The sequence below is a fragment of the Chlorocebus sabaeus genome, chromosome 9 (genome assembly GCF_047675955.1).
Source record: "Chlorocebus sabaeus isolate Y175 chromosome 9, mChlSab1.0.hap1, whole genome shotgun sequence".
Lineage (NCBI taxonomy): Eukaryota > Metazoa > Chordata > Mammalia > Primates > Cercopithecidae > Chlorocebus > Chlorocebus sabaeus.
Genome location: NC_132912.1, coordinates 51,455,681 through 51,472,420, shown reverse-complemented (window position 1 = coordinate 51,472,420; position 16,740 = coordinate 51,455,681). Strand labels below are relative to the sequence as shown.

The 16,740-nt window shown below is 45.6% G+C and overlaps 1 protein-coding gene across 4 annotated transcripts in view; it reads left to right on the top strand.

The window, feature by feature from the left end:
- Positions 1–16,740, top strand: part of WDFY4 (WDFY family member 4) — a 296,087-nt gene that overhangs the window by 112,969 nt on the left and 166,378 nt on the right. For all 4 annotated transcript variants that reach the window (XM_007962606.3, XM_073018985.1, XM_007962605.3 and 1 more), the window contains 7 exons: positions 5,042–5,115; positions 7,018–7,179; positions 7,752–7,843; positions 9,602–9,701; positions 12,216–12,421; positions 13,223–13,392; positions 15,625–15,750. In XM_007962606.3, coding sequence (XP_007960797.3) covers positions 5,042–5,115; positions 7,018–7,179; positions 7,752–7,843; positions 9,602–9,701; positions 12,216–12,421; positions 13,223–13,392; positions 15,625–15,750 — 930 coding nt within the window. The remainder of the gene's footprint in view (positions 1–5,041; positions 5,116–7,017; positions 7,180–7,751; positions 7,844–9,601; positions 9,702–12,215; positions 12,422–13,222; positions 13,393–15,624; positions 15,751–16,740) is intronic.

The following is a 16,740-nucleotide window of genomic DNA, read 5'->3' as shown; positions in this document are numbered from 1 at the left end:
AAGTTAGAATGACCAAACAAAATCAAAACTCAGAGAAAGAAGGAAGGAAACATATAAATGAGAACATAAATTAATAAAATAGGAAGAAAAAACATACAAAGGATCAACAAGGACAATTAATGTTTCTCCTAAAACAGACAAACCTCTGTTAAGATTGGCCAAGAAAAGAAGACAGAAGGCACAAATGAATAATATTAGGAAGGAAAATGGGAGAATACCACAGAAGAATGAACAATTAGAAAGGAAACAAGACAATTGGATTAGTAACTTTGTGCCAATAAATTAGAAAACTTAGCTTATTTGAACAATCTCATTGAAAACAGAAGTTTTCAGAGCGCACTCTAAAATAAATAAAAAACCCCAATGATCCTAGAACCATCAAGTAAAGTGAGTCACTGGTTTAAAATCTGTTGAAACAAACAACAACCAGAAGGGAACGCCAGGCCGGGCACTCATAGGGAAATTCCACCAGTTGGGAAATAGGTTCTTTCTAGCTTCTTCAATGAACTAATCTTGATGGCAGAACACAAAAGGACAGTACAGAAAATGAAAAAGTACAGGCTAATCTTATTTGTAAATATAGGCATAAGAGCCCTAAATATGAGATTAGCCAGTTGAACCAGGCCAAGATAAATGTCCTGGTCCTGGATCTGAATCTGGAAAAGAGGATTGTGGAGGAAGCCAGCATGGCCTGGAGAATGGGCTCCCTGTACGCAAGGGAAAAGGAGATGTATATAAACGTCCATAAAACCCCACTAAATAAGATAGTGTATCTTGACTGCAACTGCTGCTGCCCCTTCTGAAATGCTGTGGCCATGCTCAGGCAGTCTGGCTCCAAGACGTCCTGGCCACCAGCATGGCCCAGGAATTACCAATGCAGGAACCCATCATGCTCCATTGCCTGCTACTAGCATGGCCATGGACACCACCCTGCCCCACCCTACCCTGAATAAAACTACCCCCCTCAGGAGACCTGGTGCTTTTAAAGCTGGATTTAAGAAAACAAACCACCAATAATAACCAGATGCTAAAAAGCAAAGCAAAGTGAAACAAAATGAAATGAAACAAAATAAAATTTAAAGATTGAGAGGAGAGAATTTCAAAAAGGGAAAAATGTTTCCCAAATGTCATGTTCTGCCTACACCAAGTAAAGTGAGGTGAAGGATGTGTACGTGCCCATTGGAGGTCACTGACAGGCTTACTGACAAGTTGTGGGGTCAGAAGCCACTCAGAAGTAAGGAGAAGCGGCCAGGCTTGGTGGCTCATGGCTGTAATCCCAGCATGGGGAGGCCAAGGCGGGTAGATCACCTGAGGTCAGGAGTTCGGTACCAGCCTGGCCAACATGGTGAAATGCTATCTCTACTAAAAACACAAAAATTAGCTGGGCGTGGTGGCGGACGCCTGTAATCCCGGCTACGCTGGAGGCAGAGGCAGGAGAATCACTTGAACCCATGAGGCAGAGGTTGCAGTGAGCCTAGGTCTTGCCATTGCATTCCAGCCTGGGTGACAAGAGCAAGACTTCGTTTCAAACACACAAACTAAAAAAGAAGTAAGGGGAAGTGTGGGGAGACTGAAAGTGGAGGCAGTCAGTGGATTTTGGAAAATAGCAGAGAGGAAGTTTCAGAACTTTTGGGTTTTTTTATTTGTTTTTTTGTTTTTTTTGAGACGGACTCTCACTCTGTTGCCAGACTGGAGTGCAGTGGCACAATCTCGACTCACTGCAACTTTTGTCTCATGGGTTCAAGTGATTCTCTTGCCTCAGCCTCCCGAGTAACTGGGACTACAGGCACGCGCCACCACACCCAGCTAATTTTTGTATTTATAGTAGAGATGGGGTTTCACCATGTTGGCCAGGATGGTCTTTGTCTCTTAATCTCATGATCCACCTGCCTTGGCCTCCCAAAGCACTGGAATTACAGGTGTGAGCCACTATGTCCAGCCGGTTTTGTGTTTTAAGATGGGAGAGACTTAAGTCTGTTTGTAGGTTGAAGGAAAACCAGACAGTTAAAATACTAGTGGGAGAAGAAACTGCTAATGAGACACATCCTCAGAGGAGACGAAGAGTTTGAAAACAAGAGAGTGGATCACAGGAGAAAGGGTGGGATCCATGATGACTGGTGTGAAGCAGACAGGAGGAGGAAGTTCTGAGGAAGGGAGAGACAGGAAGTCGTTGAGAAGGGAATTGACAGGAAGCTATGAGGGAGGCGGGTACAGGAGGTTGTTGAAGCAGGGAGGGGCAAAAATTTGTGAGGGAAGGAGGGACAGGAGGTTGTGAGGGAAGGAGGGACAGGAAGCTGTTGAGGCAGGGTTGGACAGGAAGTTGTAAGACAGAGTTGGATAGGAAGTTGTAAGGCAGGGTTGGACAGGAAGTTGAGAATCAGGGAGGAACAGGAAGTTGTGGGCTTCTAAGTCTTAGGTTTTCATTTCCTTCCCTTCCCTCCCTTCCCCTCCCCTCCCCTCCACTCCCCTCCCCTTCCCTTCCCTTCCCTTCCCTTTCCTGAGATGGAGTCTCATTCTGTTGCCCAGAGGGCAGTGGTGGGCAGTGGTGCGATCTCAGCTCACTGCAACCTCTGACTCCCACATTCAGGTAATTCTCCTGCCTCAGCCCCCTGAGTAGCTGGGATTACAGGCATGCGCCACCACATGTGGCTAGTTTTTTTGTTTTTAGTAGAGATGGGATTTCACCATATTGGTCAGGCTTCTTGAACTCCTGACCTCAGGTGATCCACCCACCTCAATCTCCCAAAGTTCTGGGATTATAGGCGTGAGTCACCATACCCAGCCTCTGGTTTCTTAAAGAGGGAACTGGCTAGTTCATTTCTGAGAATACAGTCATCTCACGGTTGGGGAGAGAGCAACACCTGACACATTATCCACCTGATATTCAAACAAATCTAATCCAGACATCTTAATATAATCCTTAGTACAGGCTTATGTGACACAGAATAACAATCAAAAGATTCAATTATTCATGTTTCCCAAAATTCTGACATTTGGTTTTATGTAATTTCCTGATGAGCTAGGCAGCCTCAAATGGGTGTGGCAACTTATTATTGTTGCTGTGTTCTGGAATGGAAATGGGAGAGGCTGGAACTTTTGTGGGAAGCGTAAAGGGTGCACCTTATTGTATTAGTGCGTTCACATCTGACTTTCTTAGTTCTGTCAGCCCTTAGCCCCGGGCCTGGCATATCATTTGTTGAATGACTGCATTCACGAATCAATATCCTAAGTGTGCAGGGCTCTTGGAGCCCTTCAGACATTTTTGTTGGGGTACCATGCTGGATACCCATGTTTTCACTAGAGCTGCCTTCATCAATACCAGCTATCCCAAATGGCAGCTGCCCAACCTCTGTGTGTGCCTTTGGGCAGTGGCTGTGCTTACAAAAGCAGGAAATCTGTCACTCTTTTCCTGACTGAAGAACAATCCACCCATTTTACCTTGTTTTACTTTGTATCCACTCATTCTTTTAAAAAATTTAATGTATCTTTACAAAAGATAGTGGCATGTATGATGCTAGGCTCCAGGGATTAAAGAGGGACAATCCCTACCTTCACAGGCCTCCAGATAAACTTGTGTTCACTGGGGTTCTTTTGCATTTCCTCTTCAGCAAGAGTAAGCAGTCATGGGCAATTGCTTAACTTTAAGCAAGGTTGAGTATTGACCCTATGGGTCACTATCTGTAGGTGATGCCCATGGGGACCCAGTGTGGAGGCAAGGGAATGGGCTTCATGGTCAAGTGGATTGACTTTGAAAACAGTCTCTGGCAATTAAAAAAAGTCTGGTGCCAGAAAAGTTACGTAGTCTCCCTGAGTCCCACTCTTTCTAGCTACTAGATGCAGATAATAGGCAGGGTACAGTGGCTCACACCTGTAATTCTAGCACTTTGGGAGGTGGAGGTGGGAGGAACACTTGAGCCCAAGAGTTAGAGACTAGCCTGGGCAACAAAACAACACCCCATCTCTACAAAAAATTTTTAACAACTAGCTAGGCATAGTGGTGCACACCTGTAGTACTAGCTACTTGTGAAGCTGAGGTGGGAGAATTGCTTGAGCCCAAGAGGTCAAAGCTGCAGTCAGTCATATTTGGGCCACTGCACTCCAGCTTAGGTCTCTCAAAAATAAATAAATAAATAAATAAATAAATACGGCTAATAATATTTTGGGTCTTTTTATGGCACATCTTGCCACCAGGAAATGTATCAGTTGTTAAGTGCAAGCTCTTTTTGCTGCTATATGAGCACATGCTTATAATCCCACACCTGAACCTTGTATATTCTGAGCCTTAGGAAGTGTCAGTATTTAGAGAAGAAAACTATTAGAGTTCTCTAAAGGGACGTAGACATAAGACATGATGGCACCCATCAGTTCTGCCCCAGAAGGATCACCAGCAGCTACATTTGTTTACTATGAATGAAAACAACCTGAGTGATCCACTTCGCTTTCAGAATCTCAGTGAATTTCATATCTATGTGTCGCTTACAATTTTGTCATGCAGAAGATGACACTGTGGTTTGGGCTGAAGAATGTGTTGCATGCACAAATTGGGTATGTAGTCAATGCAGTGTAAAACCTGAAAATCTGTACCTGGCTTCTATTTCCAGTCCTGCCACTTGCTGGTGGTGAGTGGAGTCTGTCACTAAGCTGGTCTGTCTCAGCCTCTATTTTCTCCTCTGTAAAGTGGGAACTTCATCATTTGTCTTGCAGGATCCAGGGAGGATGACATGAGTTTGCAATATGGACACTTGGGCTGTGGGCCCAAGGCTGAGCAGATGGGGCAGATGGTTAGTGCAGGTATCCTTGGTTGGAACCAGGCCCACAGTGAAGTGCCAAGTAGCAGCAGAGGTGGGGAGAGAAGGCCTTCCTTTAGGGGAGGCGCCTCTCTGCTTGGAGTGTCAGGAGAGCTGATCTGATTCCAGAGCTGGTACATCATGTTGGTAATTCCAAGTCAGAGGATCACATGTCCAGCACTGATCTTCTCATGCTTCCTGCAAATCCTTCTCCCACACCTTCGTTTTAGCATATGTTTTGATCTGTCTTCCAGCTTTGGATGAATACTGCAGACAATCTGGAGCTCAGCCTCTTTTCCCATCTTTTGGAAATCCTTCAATCACCAAGGTAGGCTGGGTCTTGGCACCCTGGGGGTTAGAACTGAAGGCTGAATATCCAGAACAGAGACAGAGAGGGCAGGGTGGCCAGTGGCTCTTCCCTGCTACCAGAACACTGGGTCCCCAGCTGGGAGCACATGCTTCCCACTGGCTCATGTTTGTGGGGCAGTCTCTTCTGATGGTCTTGGGCCTCAGGAGGGCAGGTGCTGGGGGCTTAGAGGCCTCTCTAGCCCCGGGGACTAGCACATACTGGGGGCTCAGCAAATGTGACCAGCGAAGGCTCACTCTCCCTCTAACTGACTTCTCTAAGGCACTTTTGGAATTGGTCAGGGTTCTTTTACCCTTTAAGTGGTAGAAATGCAACTCAAACAAGCTTAAGGAAGGTAAAAGAGGAGGAAAGAAGGAAGGGAGGAGGGAAAAAATAATAGAGGAAGAAAAGACCAATAAAGAAGGAATTCATTGGCTCTTACAACTGAAAAGAGCTGATCTTATCCCATAGCTGGGTGAGACTCACATCCTTTTCTCTGAGCTCTGTTACCACTCTTGCCCCTGCCTCTTCCACGCAGTCTTCAGGTTGCCTTTCTTTCTTGCCTTTCTTTCTTCTGTGGCAGCAAGGTGGCTCCTGGGCGGCTCCTCAGAGCACGTCCTCAGCTTAGCACCATTGGCAGAGAGATAGCTTTTTAAACATGTAATAGTCTAGCTATTGGACTAAGTCTCATTGAGCCAACTCGGGTCCCATGACCAGGCTGGGAACATGGCTTCCCCTCTGGAGTTAGAAAGTGGTAGTTCCCAAAGGGAGCCAGGGGCTGTGACCAGAATAAGGGAGAAGGAAGGCAAGGAAATCCACGTATCACCCCATCTGCCTCCTCCTGGCTCAGGCTGGTACAGAGCTCATTGGTGCCTTCAGCATTTTGAATGTATTTGTCAATAGCTTTCCACTCAGCCAGTTAATGAACATCTATTATAAACTTACTACATTTCACACCCTATGCTTAGAGGTAAAATTTGGAGAAGAATAAGCCATAGTCTGATGAAAAGAGTACAGAAAAACATGCTGTTCAGTGCTGTCAGAGGAAACAGAACCAAAGGCAGCCGAGACTTCTGGGTAGAGGAGCATCTGTCTTCCTTGCTGAGTCCATGACTATAAATCACACACAGAACTGGGTTGGTCCTGCCTCTTTTGTGTTTCAGGGAAGTGGAGCTCAGCAGAATTTAATGTGTTAATACAAAAAAAAAAAAAAGACAGTTCAAGGTGAGGAATCTGCCCAAAGTCACCCTCCGCCACATTTTTCTCCATCATTTTTTCTCTTCCACTTTCTTCCTGTACCTGTACCAGTTGTTTTCTAAGAAACAGACATTTACCCTGGGACCTGTTTTCTTTGGGGGAGTAGAATTTACTGGAAATTGGATTTGTGAGTATCTGAGGGAGGGGGTATGGATAGGTGGATTCTTTCTTTTTCTCCTTTGACTTTCAGTGGTGTGTCTCTCCACTTTGTGGTTTGGGGCAGGCAGGAAGATCACACATCCAGACAAGCTAGTGAAGGGCCCTGCACTCCTGGCTGATGGGAAGTACTCCCTGGTCACATGAGTGTCTGCTCTCTTTGTTCGGAATTTCTGAGGCCAGCACTAGTTTTCTCTGGGGCTCAGAATTTAAAAGTCAATAATTGGGGTTTTTCTTTGAAGGTGGTTTCCGGGGGGCGAAGGGGACAGGCAGTGCACACGCGAGTGAGTCTGGCACTTGGCAGACACATATTCGATGGGTGTCAGACGGCATCTTGACAAATTGCCCAGAGAGCATTGGAGTTAAGGGGCCATGGAACAAGACTGGCTTGAAAAACATTTTTAGCAGAAACACAGCAAATTTGGTTCATTCCAGTAAAAGCTTTTACTATCTCTCTCCTGTACTCACCAGGGAAGGACCCAGGAATGCTGAAGCTGCCCACCAGGCGCAGCTTATACCCAAGCTTGTCTTCCTATTCAATGAACCAAGCCTCATCCCCTCCAAGATCCCCACCATCATTGGCATCCTGGCCTGTCAGCTAAGGGGCCACTTCAGCACCCAGGACTTGCTCAGGTACCACACCAACCTGCCCGGGGGAAGAGCAGGGCCCCGGGGCTGTTTAAAAAGGGAGGACAGGCCCCAGCTCTCTCCCCATTGTGCTCAACCTTGCATCACTTGGAACCTTCTAGGAATTTTTGTTCAGGGCTGAGAGTTGGGGAAAGGATGGTTTGCTGAAGTCAGGATGGGACAGGCTCGTTTCCCCAGCAGGGCTATGTGTTTACTGTCCCTACTTCTCAGACTCCCCCACTGCAGCCAAATACTCAGGAATTTCCATAAGCACTGCCATCCTTGCCTGCCAATGACCCAAATGCCTGGCTCCTGCAGACTCCTGAAGGGCAGTCCCAGCCACCAGTGTGTTTCCCCTTCTCTTTCCTTGTCACTATCTGATTGATCTGGCAGAGCCAGAGTTAGCATCTCTGGTGAATCCTGACTGATTGTAGAAGTCTCTGGAAATACACAGCATGCCATGATGATTTCTTACTTGCAGCTGCATGTGGGTGGGTCTGGGTGAAAACACTGGCATATACTCAGTGGACACAGGTGAGCCCGCCTGTGAGCCTGTCCTTCTCTCCCTGTGTGTAAAGGATTGGGCTGTTCGTTGTGTATACCCTCAAGCCTTCGTCAGTGAATGAGAGGCAGATCTGCGTGGACGGAGCCCTGGACCCTTCCCTGCCTGGTGAGAAGACCTTTGCCAGTTCGAAGGCAGTAGAACAGCCCTCACGGAACCCCTGAGAGGCCCACATTGTGCAGAGGGAGGGGTTGAGCAAGGAAGGGGAAGGCACCCACAGCCTGGCCGTGGTTCCCAAGCAGTGGCGTGTGAGGCTGTCATTTTATGATGAGAGCCAGAAATGAAATAAAATTATGGATTCCTGCTTTGAAATGTGGGACTGGTGTTCCAGGCCTCCAGAATAAAATCAGTTCCCTGTAGACCAGCACTTGGGATCCAGGGTCCTGCCTCACTTCCTAGTTGAACCCCCACTAACCCTTACTTTCCTGATGAGCCCCAACTCCAGTACTGAAGCACTTGCAGGCCCCCCAGGTGACGGCCTGCCCTCTGTCTCTGCTTGGCACGTGCTCTTCACTCGAGGAAAATGCCACCCCTCCCCCACTAGCCTAGCTGTCCCCAGACTCACCAAACAAGATTAAGTCACTTTCTCTGTGTTTCCAAAGCCTCTTGGGGTTACCCTAGTGGACAGATTTGTAATTTGTTTATGTGAGTCTCCCTTTTCGCCTAGCCAGGTGTAGAACTGCAGCTGTGTCTCGTTCAACTTGTTCCCTCTGCTAGGGCAGTGCGATGGCAACAATCATGACCACTTTGTCCTGGGCCCTGCAGCTCTGCATTGTCCAAGATGACAGCTCCTAAGCCACATATGGCCATTTAAATTCAAATTTTAACGAATTAAATTAAATGCAATTAAAAACTTAATTCCTCACTCACTGTAGCCACATTCTAACTGCTCACTAGCTACCTGAGGCTAGTGGCTACTCTGTTGGACAAGGTAGATATAAAACAGTTTTATCATCACAGAAGAGTCTCCTGAATAGCACTATTTAATCTAGATAAATTATTATCTCTTATCCTTAGATCAAGCCGCAATAAATTACTATTCCCATTTTGCAGACTAAGAAACAGGTTCAGTGAGATTAGGAGCTAATTGAAGATGGGGCCAAAATCTAAATAGAGAGAAATATGACTCCATTTCTCCAAGCTGCCTCATCAATTCTATTTCTGCAGCATGGGGTGTGTGCCGTGCATTGGTTGTGAAATTACTGGCAACCGAGGGAATGAACAAATGGATAATGGGCCAAGAGTGAACTTATGTAGTCAACCTTCCTTCTCGTATGGACTGCATTCTGAAACTTTTACCTAACCAACATATTAAAGCATTGTTAGTATGTCCTTTCAGGCTTTAATGACTCTTCAGAAGTAAAGTTTCTTCTTCCCCTTGCTCCCTATACCTTTGCTATGATTTGAGTTCTGTTTTTACTGTAGCATAGACATCCAAAAGCCTAGCCTGGGAGCAAGTTGAAAGCAGGAACAAAGAGAACAAAGACCATGGTCTTCAGCACTCCGTTCCTGATTACTTGCATGATATCAGTGCATAGTAGGTGATTATGAAATACTGCAGCCTATGATAATTTAAACAATTCTTCTACTGAAAGGTATATTTTCCCTTATTATTTTTAGGATTTTTGTTTTTTGGAGGATGTGCAGCATTGCAGACATCTCTAATTAAAGGAAACTTTAGTAACATTTTCTGAAATTCTTTTAAAGCATTGTGTGGAGGCTAGAATAAAATGCCAAAATTTTGAGTCCCAGCCATGCCACAATTCCTGGGTGAAATAAGCATTTGGTGAATAATGATTGCTTACTGCAGCAAATATTATGTCTCTTTACATCCGTTTTCTCTCAAATCTGAATTCCTTTTTGTAGCTGGAAGCCAAACATCTGGAAAGACAATCTGGCTCAGAAACCAGTTGCTGGAAATGCTGCTCAGTGTAATATCTTCCCCCCAACTTCATCTGTCCTCTGAGTAAGTAGCTCCAGAAAGAGCAATTTGGCAGGAGGTTGCCTCATAGAGGGTGTGGCATTAAACCTTTTCTTAATGAAAAGTTTAGCATCTCTGAGTCTGTTTTCTGCAATGTGTTTCCTGCACTAGTCAGAAAGAAAATTATATTCTCTCTACCCAATGAACCAGACCTTGCCCTAAGATATTCTGATGCAAATGTTAAGTGGACATGAGTAACTAGAAACAGATTTGGTATAATTACAATAAACTCCTTTTGTCACCATCGCTATAGTGTAATTGTTATTGTTTTGGCAGTCGTGACAATTACTGATTTTGATGTCCTGTACTTGGCAGACAATAGAGTGAAGAACTCGTGAGCCTAAATAACATCTATCGAGGAAAAGTCCTGCCAAATTCTTCTGCTATTTACTGTTAGTGAGTTTGTTATTTTTCCAAGTTGGAAAAAGAATCATCTACCTTCAATTAACTTCTAAAATCATGTGTAATCATAAAGCTGATTCCATTAACTCTCCCCACTGCCTGCCTGCTTTACCTCCAACCTTGGAGTCATTCATTTGACACCTAATTTGTTGAGCATCTACTGGATGCCAGACACTGTTCTGAGCTCCTAGGATGCAGTGCTGAGCAAGTCAACCTGGATCCTTGCTCAGCCTAGTGTGTATGTGCATCTGGGGTTGGGAGTAAGGAGTTACCTCTCAGTAAAGCAGCTTTATAAATAGTGTTTAATAATTTACCAGCCTACAAGTCTTTTCTTTCTTAGAATCAAAACACAGTAGAACTGGAAGATGCCTTGGAAATGAGATAGTCCAGCCTCTTTCTTTTCCATCTTTTTGAAAGGGAATGTAGTGCAGTGCCTAACAGTTGGCTCTGGCGTCTATGCCTTCTGGGTTCGAATCCTAGCCCTGTCCCCAGGGACCCAGGGGAGGTTACTTAAGCTCTGTATGCCTCTCTCTACTCATCTGCATGACAATAAAAATTGTATTATGTTGGTGAAAATGTAATTGTGTTTTTTTATTACTTTTAATGCCAAAAACCACCAATATTTTTGCATTGACCTAATACTTTCAATAGATGACTATAGTGAGGGTGAAATGAATTAATATATGGATAATCCTGAGAACGGTGCCTGGAATACTGTAAATTCTCTGTAAACTAACTGCTATTATGGCCATCTCCTTCATCATCACCATCACCATCATCATTATCACCACTACCATCATCACCATCATCACCACAACATTAATCACCACCACCACCATCAACATCACCACCATCACCACCATCATCACCATCATCACCACAACATTAATCACCACCACCACCATCAACATCATCACCACCATCATCATCAGCACCACCATCATCATCATCACTGTCACCACCGCCACCATCAACATCATCACCATCACCACCACCACCATCATCACTACCATCACCACAACATTAATCACTATCACCACCACCACAATCAACATCATCACCACCATCATCATCACCACCACCAGCATCATCAACATCATCACTGTCACCACCACCACCATCAACATCATCACCACCATCATCAACATTATCACTGTCACCACCACCATCATCACCACCACCACCATCAACATCATCACCATCGCCACCACCATCACCACAACATTAATCACCATTACCACCACCACCATCAATATCATCACCATCATAATCATCATAATCACTGAGGAAAATGATCAGAGCACATCAAGAGCTCTGCCAAAGTCATCCAGTTGCTAAACATCAGAGGCAGGGCTAGAAAAGAGGATAGTCTCTTCTCTTCACTCCTAGTCCAGTGCTCATTTCAGTGGATACCAGCCAGATTCTCACTATGCCTAGTGTGTCAGCTGAGAACACAGGTGGAGCCTTCACTGGCTCCCAGAAGTCTGGGTCCTTCACTGAGTCCATTGTCTTTGCTGGATTGGTCACCCATCTCCCTGCCCTCCTGTTTCATCCAGTTCCCATCAGCAAGTCTGTATTCTCCAGACGCATCATTTTTGAAAGTGACAGTTAATCATGGGGTTTTTTTGGTGCTAAAACTGATAAAAAATGCACAAATATTGGACTATTCCATTTAGGTAAATTTTGACCAGTGTGTCTAAAAAGGAAGATGAATATTCATTATGTGTTTTATGTGACTACATTGATGGTAATTAAATTAGATGGGTGGCTAGTCACCTACTGTGTAAGTATGAATGGTAGTTATGTAGGGCTATTAAGGGGCATGCACATTTTTACATATATTAATACAGTTTCCAATTGCTTCAAAATGCTGTGGCCAGCTTACACTGCAACCATTAATAGACAAATGTTTCACTTGCACAACAATCTTGCCAGCATTTCATTTTACCATTCTTGTTAAATGTAATAAATAATAAGTGATGTTAACCTTAACTTGCCTCTCCTTGGTGACTTGTAAGGCTGGACATTTCATATTTTCCGGACATGTCACTCGCTCATGGACTGAGAGATCATTGATTGCATTTATTAATCCCCCAGGTCAAAGGAAGAGATGTTTCTGAAACTGGGGCCCGACTGGTTCCTGCTGCTTCTCCAGGGCCACCTGCATGCCAGCACCACTGTGCTGGCATTGAAGCTGCTGCTGCACTTTCTGGCAAGCCCCTCCCTCCGCACACGGTTTAGAGATGGCCTGTGTGCAGGATCCTGGGTAGAACACAGCACTGAGGGCGTGGACATTGTAATGGGTGAGCACGTGGCTGTCGCCAGGAAGTGGGGCACCACCTAGTCGTGGGATGCGTATGAGGACCAAGCCAGGCCCCTTCTTATTTGAGACCATCACAGCTCTGTGCAGCAGGATCACCTTGAGCCCTGACTCCAAGGCCTACATCCAAATGAGCCCAGCCCCACTGACATCCTTTGCAGGATCCACCACAGCCTCACTGCACAGACACTGGAGGCTGCCTTCATTCCTCCCACCTGCTTAGCCCTGTTCTCCTGGGCACTGTATACTCTACTTCCTCTTCCTGCGGGGATGCCTGTTCTTCTGATGTGGATTCATCTTCAGATCTCAGTTCAAATGCCACTTCCTCCGGGAGATGAGGGGTCTCCCTGAATTGGGCACCTCTGTTATATGATCTCTGCCCTTATTATTTTTCTCTGTAGTGCTTAACAAAATTCATAAGTATTTGAGTATTTAATTGCTTAATGTCTGTCCCTGTCACTACAATGCAAGCTTCATGAGTGCCTGGAATTCTGTATATTTGGTTGAAACCCTACATGCTTGTTGCCTAATTCAAAGCTGCCCTGTTGCCTCCTACATGGTGGGCAGCAAGTATGTTCTTGAGTGAGTGAATGAGCATGTCAGGAAGAGGGAAGGGAATTACTGTTGAACGCTTTCTTGCTCACATCTGTGTGTGAATATATTTTATCATCCAGCATTTCTATGGGATGGGTGGGTGGCCAGGTGTTCCCTTGTGTGTCCAGGCCCCACCTTGACCAGCAGCTGTTCTCAGCTGACTTTTGTGCCCCCTTTGCCTGATCAATAGACAACCTGAAGAGCCACCCGCCACTGCCTGAGCAGAGCCCGTGCCTGCTTCCTGGGTTCCGTGTCCTGAATGACTTTCTGGCCCACCACGTCCACATTCCAGAGGTCTACCTCATCGTGTCCACCTTCTTCTTGCAGACACCACTCACAGAGCTGACGGACGGGCCCAAAGTAGGTGTTCAGAGCACCCACGGAGTGACACACTTGGTTTTCTGATTTCACATGACTAAGGCTGGTCGCCAAGACCCCCTGCACTTATCTCCCTCTGCTTCTTCCAGCTCAGATGGGGTGCTGGCCTGCTTCCCTCCCTAGCAGCCCACACCCTTGGACAGCCCTTCAAATGCTCTCCTTCCAGGCCCTTGACTTCCTCGGCCTCTGCTCCCATCCTTCCTCCCAGCAAGTCTCTGATTTGGATCAGTTCTATTTTAAAACCTTCCTTTTGGGCACAGCTAGGGGAATGACATGATGCTGGGGTGGCCCTGCCCCAGCACTCCAGCCCCTGATCCTCAACCACCCACTTAGGTCATCACCTTCTTGCCCCTGTTGCTAGGACAGGGAGATTTTTCAAGGCTGGTCATGGATTCCTTCAGCTTCTTCCTTGGGTGACCTCACCCCGTAGTTTTCCTTCCTTCCTTCCTTCCTTTTTTTGTTTTTTGAGACAGAGTCTCACTGTGTCACCTTGGGAAAGTGCAGTGGTGTGATCTCGGTTCACTACAACCGCTGCCTTCTGGATTCAAGCGATTCTCTTGCCTCAGCCTCCCAAGTAGCTGGGATTACAGGCACCCACCACCTTGCCTGGTAAATTTTTGTGTTTTTAGTAGAGATGTAGTTTTGCCAAGTTGGCCAGGCTGGTCTCAAACTCCTGACCTCAGGTGATCCTCCCACCTTGGCCTCCCAAAGAGCTGGGATTACAGGTGTGAGCCACTGCACCCAGCCCCCTTTCTTCCTTTTGTATTTTCAGTTTTTCCTTTTCTATCAATCCGTTCCTCATAAGCCATAATTATGCTCAGCTGCATCCCACCTAAAACCAGAGGCTGCCCCTTGATAACACTCCTGACCAACTGCTGCCTATTGGTCACTTTCCTGTCCTTCCTTGGCCACATTTCTCCAAAGAGGACTCTGTACTCACCATATGCACCTTCTCCCTTGCACTAAATTCAGGTGACTTTCACACCTGCAGCATCAGGGTCAGACTTCATAGCTGGCACCAAGCTCCCTCATCTCTGACTGCCTGATGTATCTTTCCAACCCAGCTGCAATTCACCTGCCCTCAGCTGTGACTCTCCTAAATCATCTCCAGTAAGACCAGCTGCTCTGTGCTCACCTGCACTGCTGCCCTTACTCACTCCTCTTTCCCACCATCGTCTGCCTGGGGGGAGTGTCCTCCCTTAGCACTCAGCTTAGATGCTACTTCCTACTTAGACCCCCAGAGAGAGGAGACCATTTCCTCCTTTGTGCCTCAGTGTAGTTTACCCTATATGGGTGGCACCAACACAAATGTGTGCCTGCCTTCTTAGAAACTGAGCCCCTGAAGAACGGGCCCACCTTTCACTCAACTTCCTGGAACCTGACAAATAGCCAAGTTGGAAACTGTTTCTTGGTCTTAATCGAGTTGAGTTGAACTGAACTTAATTGAAATATGGGAGGGGCGTGGCTTTGCAAAGAGCAGGTTAAAAAATCTACTCCTTTTGAATATCTTTATAGTTGACAAATCTAAATCTTGACGTATGCTAATGGCATTGTAGATTACACTTCAAAATAAAGTTTTTAATATGCTTTACTAAGGTCATTGAGACCCTGAGTTTTTATTTCGCTAACATATCTCAGGAAACAGATGTCTGCTAAGTGTTGGAACCTGTGATAGATGTTTTACATATTTTATTTTGCTTGATATTTAAACAATCCCATGGGGTAGATAATGTAATTCTCATTTCGCAGAGAAGGAAACTGAACTGCCAAGAAGCTCAATAGCTTGCCTGAGCTCAGCTATTAAAAAGTGAGAGTCAGGCCATCTTGATTCTAAACCCTGGGTTTAGAATCTCTCTAAACCTCTACGTGCCGAAGTTTCCCCTGAAACCTTTGAATTCTTTATACATCTTATATAATCTAATTTACAAAAGTTAATTAAAGTTAATTAGCATATTGACTTATGATGTCAGACCAAAATAACTGAACTAGATGCCAGTCTCTAGGGGGTCTTCAGCACCTTCTTAGAGGTGCTTTTTCCCTTATGCACCATCTAGTGGGGTGAAATTGTTCCTATGGATCAACCACCTAGGCTGCTACTGTGCTTTTTTGCTTTTCCCACTGGGGATCCCCCTGGAAACATGTGAACTGGCTGCAAAGCTGGTTCTCTTGGTGAGTAGCAGTAGGTCTGCTTACAGCCCCTGCCTCCTCTTCCAGGACAGCCTTGATGCCATGCTTCAGTGGCTCCTGCAGAGGCACCACCAGGAAGAAGTCCTCCAGGCTGGGCTGTGCACAGAAGGTGCCTTGCTGCTCCTGGAAATGCTGAAAGCCACCATGAGCCAGGTGAGACCCATTCCCCACATGCTACCTCAAGGAGTTTCTGATGGAAAGGCCAGTTTGGAAGGGTCACCTTGACTTTTCTCTTAGCATCTTCCCACTAATGCCAGTAATTAGCTAGATCCTGTAGAAGAGGTGAGGTAGGTTCCTAGAGGTGACTCAGGGGCACAACTGGAAACCTAGCCTATAAGTCTCTGAGCTTTATGTGCTCTTGCAGGTAATACCTGTTTATCATTTGTTTAAGCATTGGGTTTCTTCACTGGGAGATTTATTGCCTTCAGTCAAAGGGAACATTTCTTAGGAGGAGGAGGGGCCTCTCTTCTCAATGAGTCCATCTCCTTGCTCATGAGTGACCTGGGGAAGGGACCTGACTTAGTGAAGGCAGATGGCCACCAGCTGCAGGCAGGGCATGGAGAGGCTTCTGGAGTGAGAAGCTTTTAATTTGAGCCTTCAAGGTCCAGTAGAGGTGGGTGGTGAGTAGAAGAGTTATTTTACACATGGAGTAGAGGCCATGTGACTTGTGAACAGGAATAATTAATGGTGAGCCAGGTCAGGAAGGGTTTCCAGAAGAGGCGGAAAAATTCTGACCTCATCCTGTAGGCATCAAAGGCAGTTGGAGGCTTAATTGTATGGGGAAACTTACTGCTTTTGTAAAATGATACATGATTACCTTTAACATTTAAACAAAAAGGAAAAACAGAAAGTAAACAAAAGGGAAAAACAGAAAGTAAACAACACCCACCTGACATACATCCACCCAAAAATGAGCACTGTGAATTTGGTAGAATCTTTCCAGACGCTTCTCCAAGATTCAACCATATCCTCACAGAGGATGAGACCACATGCAACCCTTTTGCCTTTTTTCCTCAGTATTTATGGACCTCTTCTCATGCAAATGAAATTAAAAAAACATGGAGATCATTTGTGTTTGTAATAGAAGTTTATGTTGTTTTACAGAGTGTTGTTTGTAATGAACTTGCTTAAACAAATATCTTT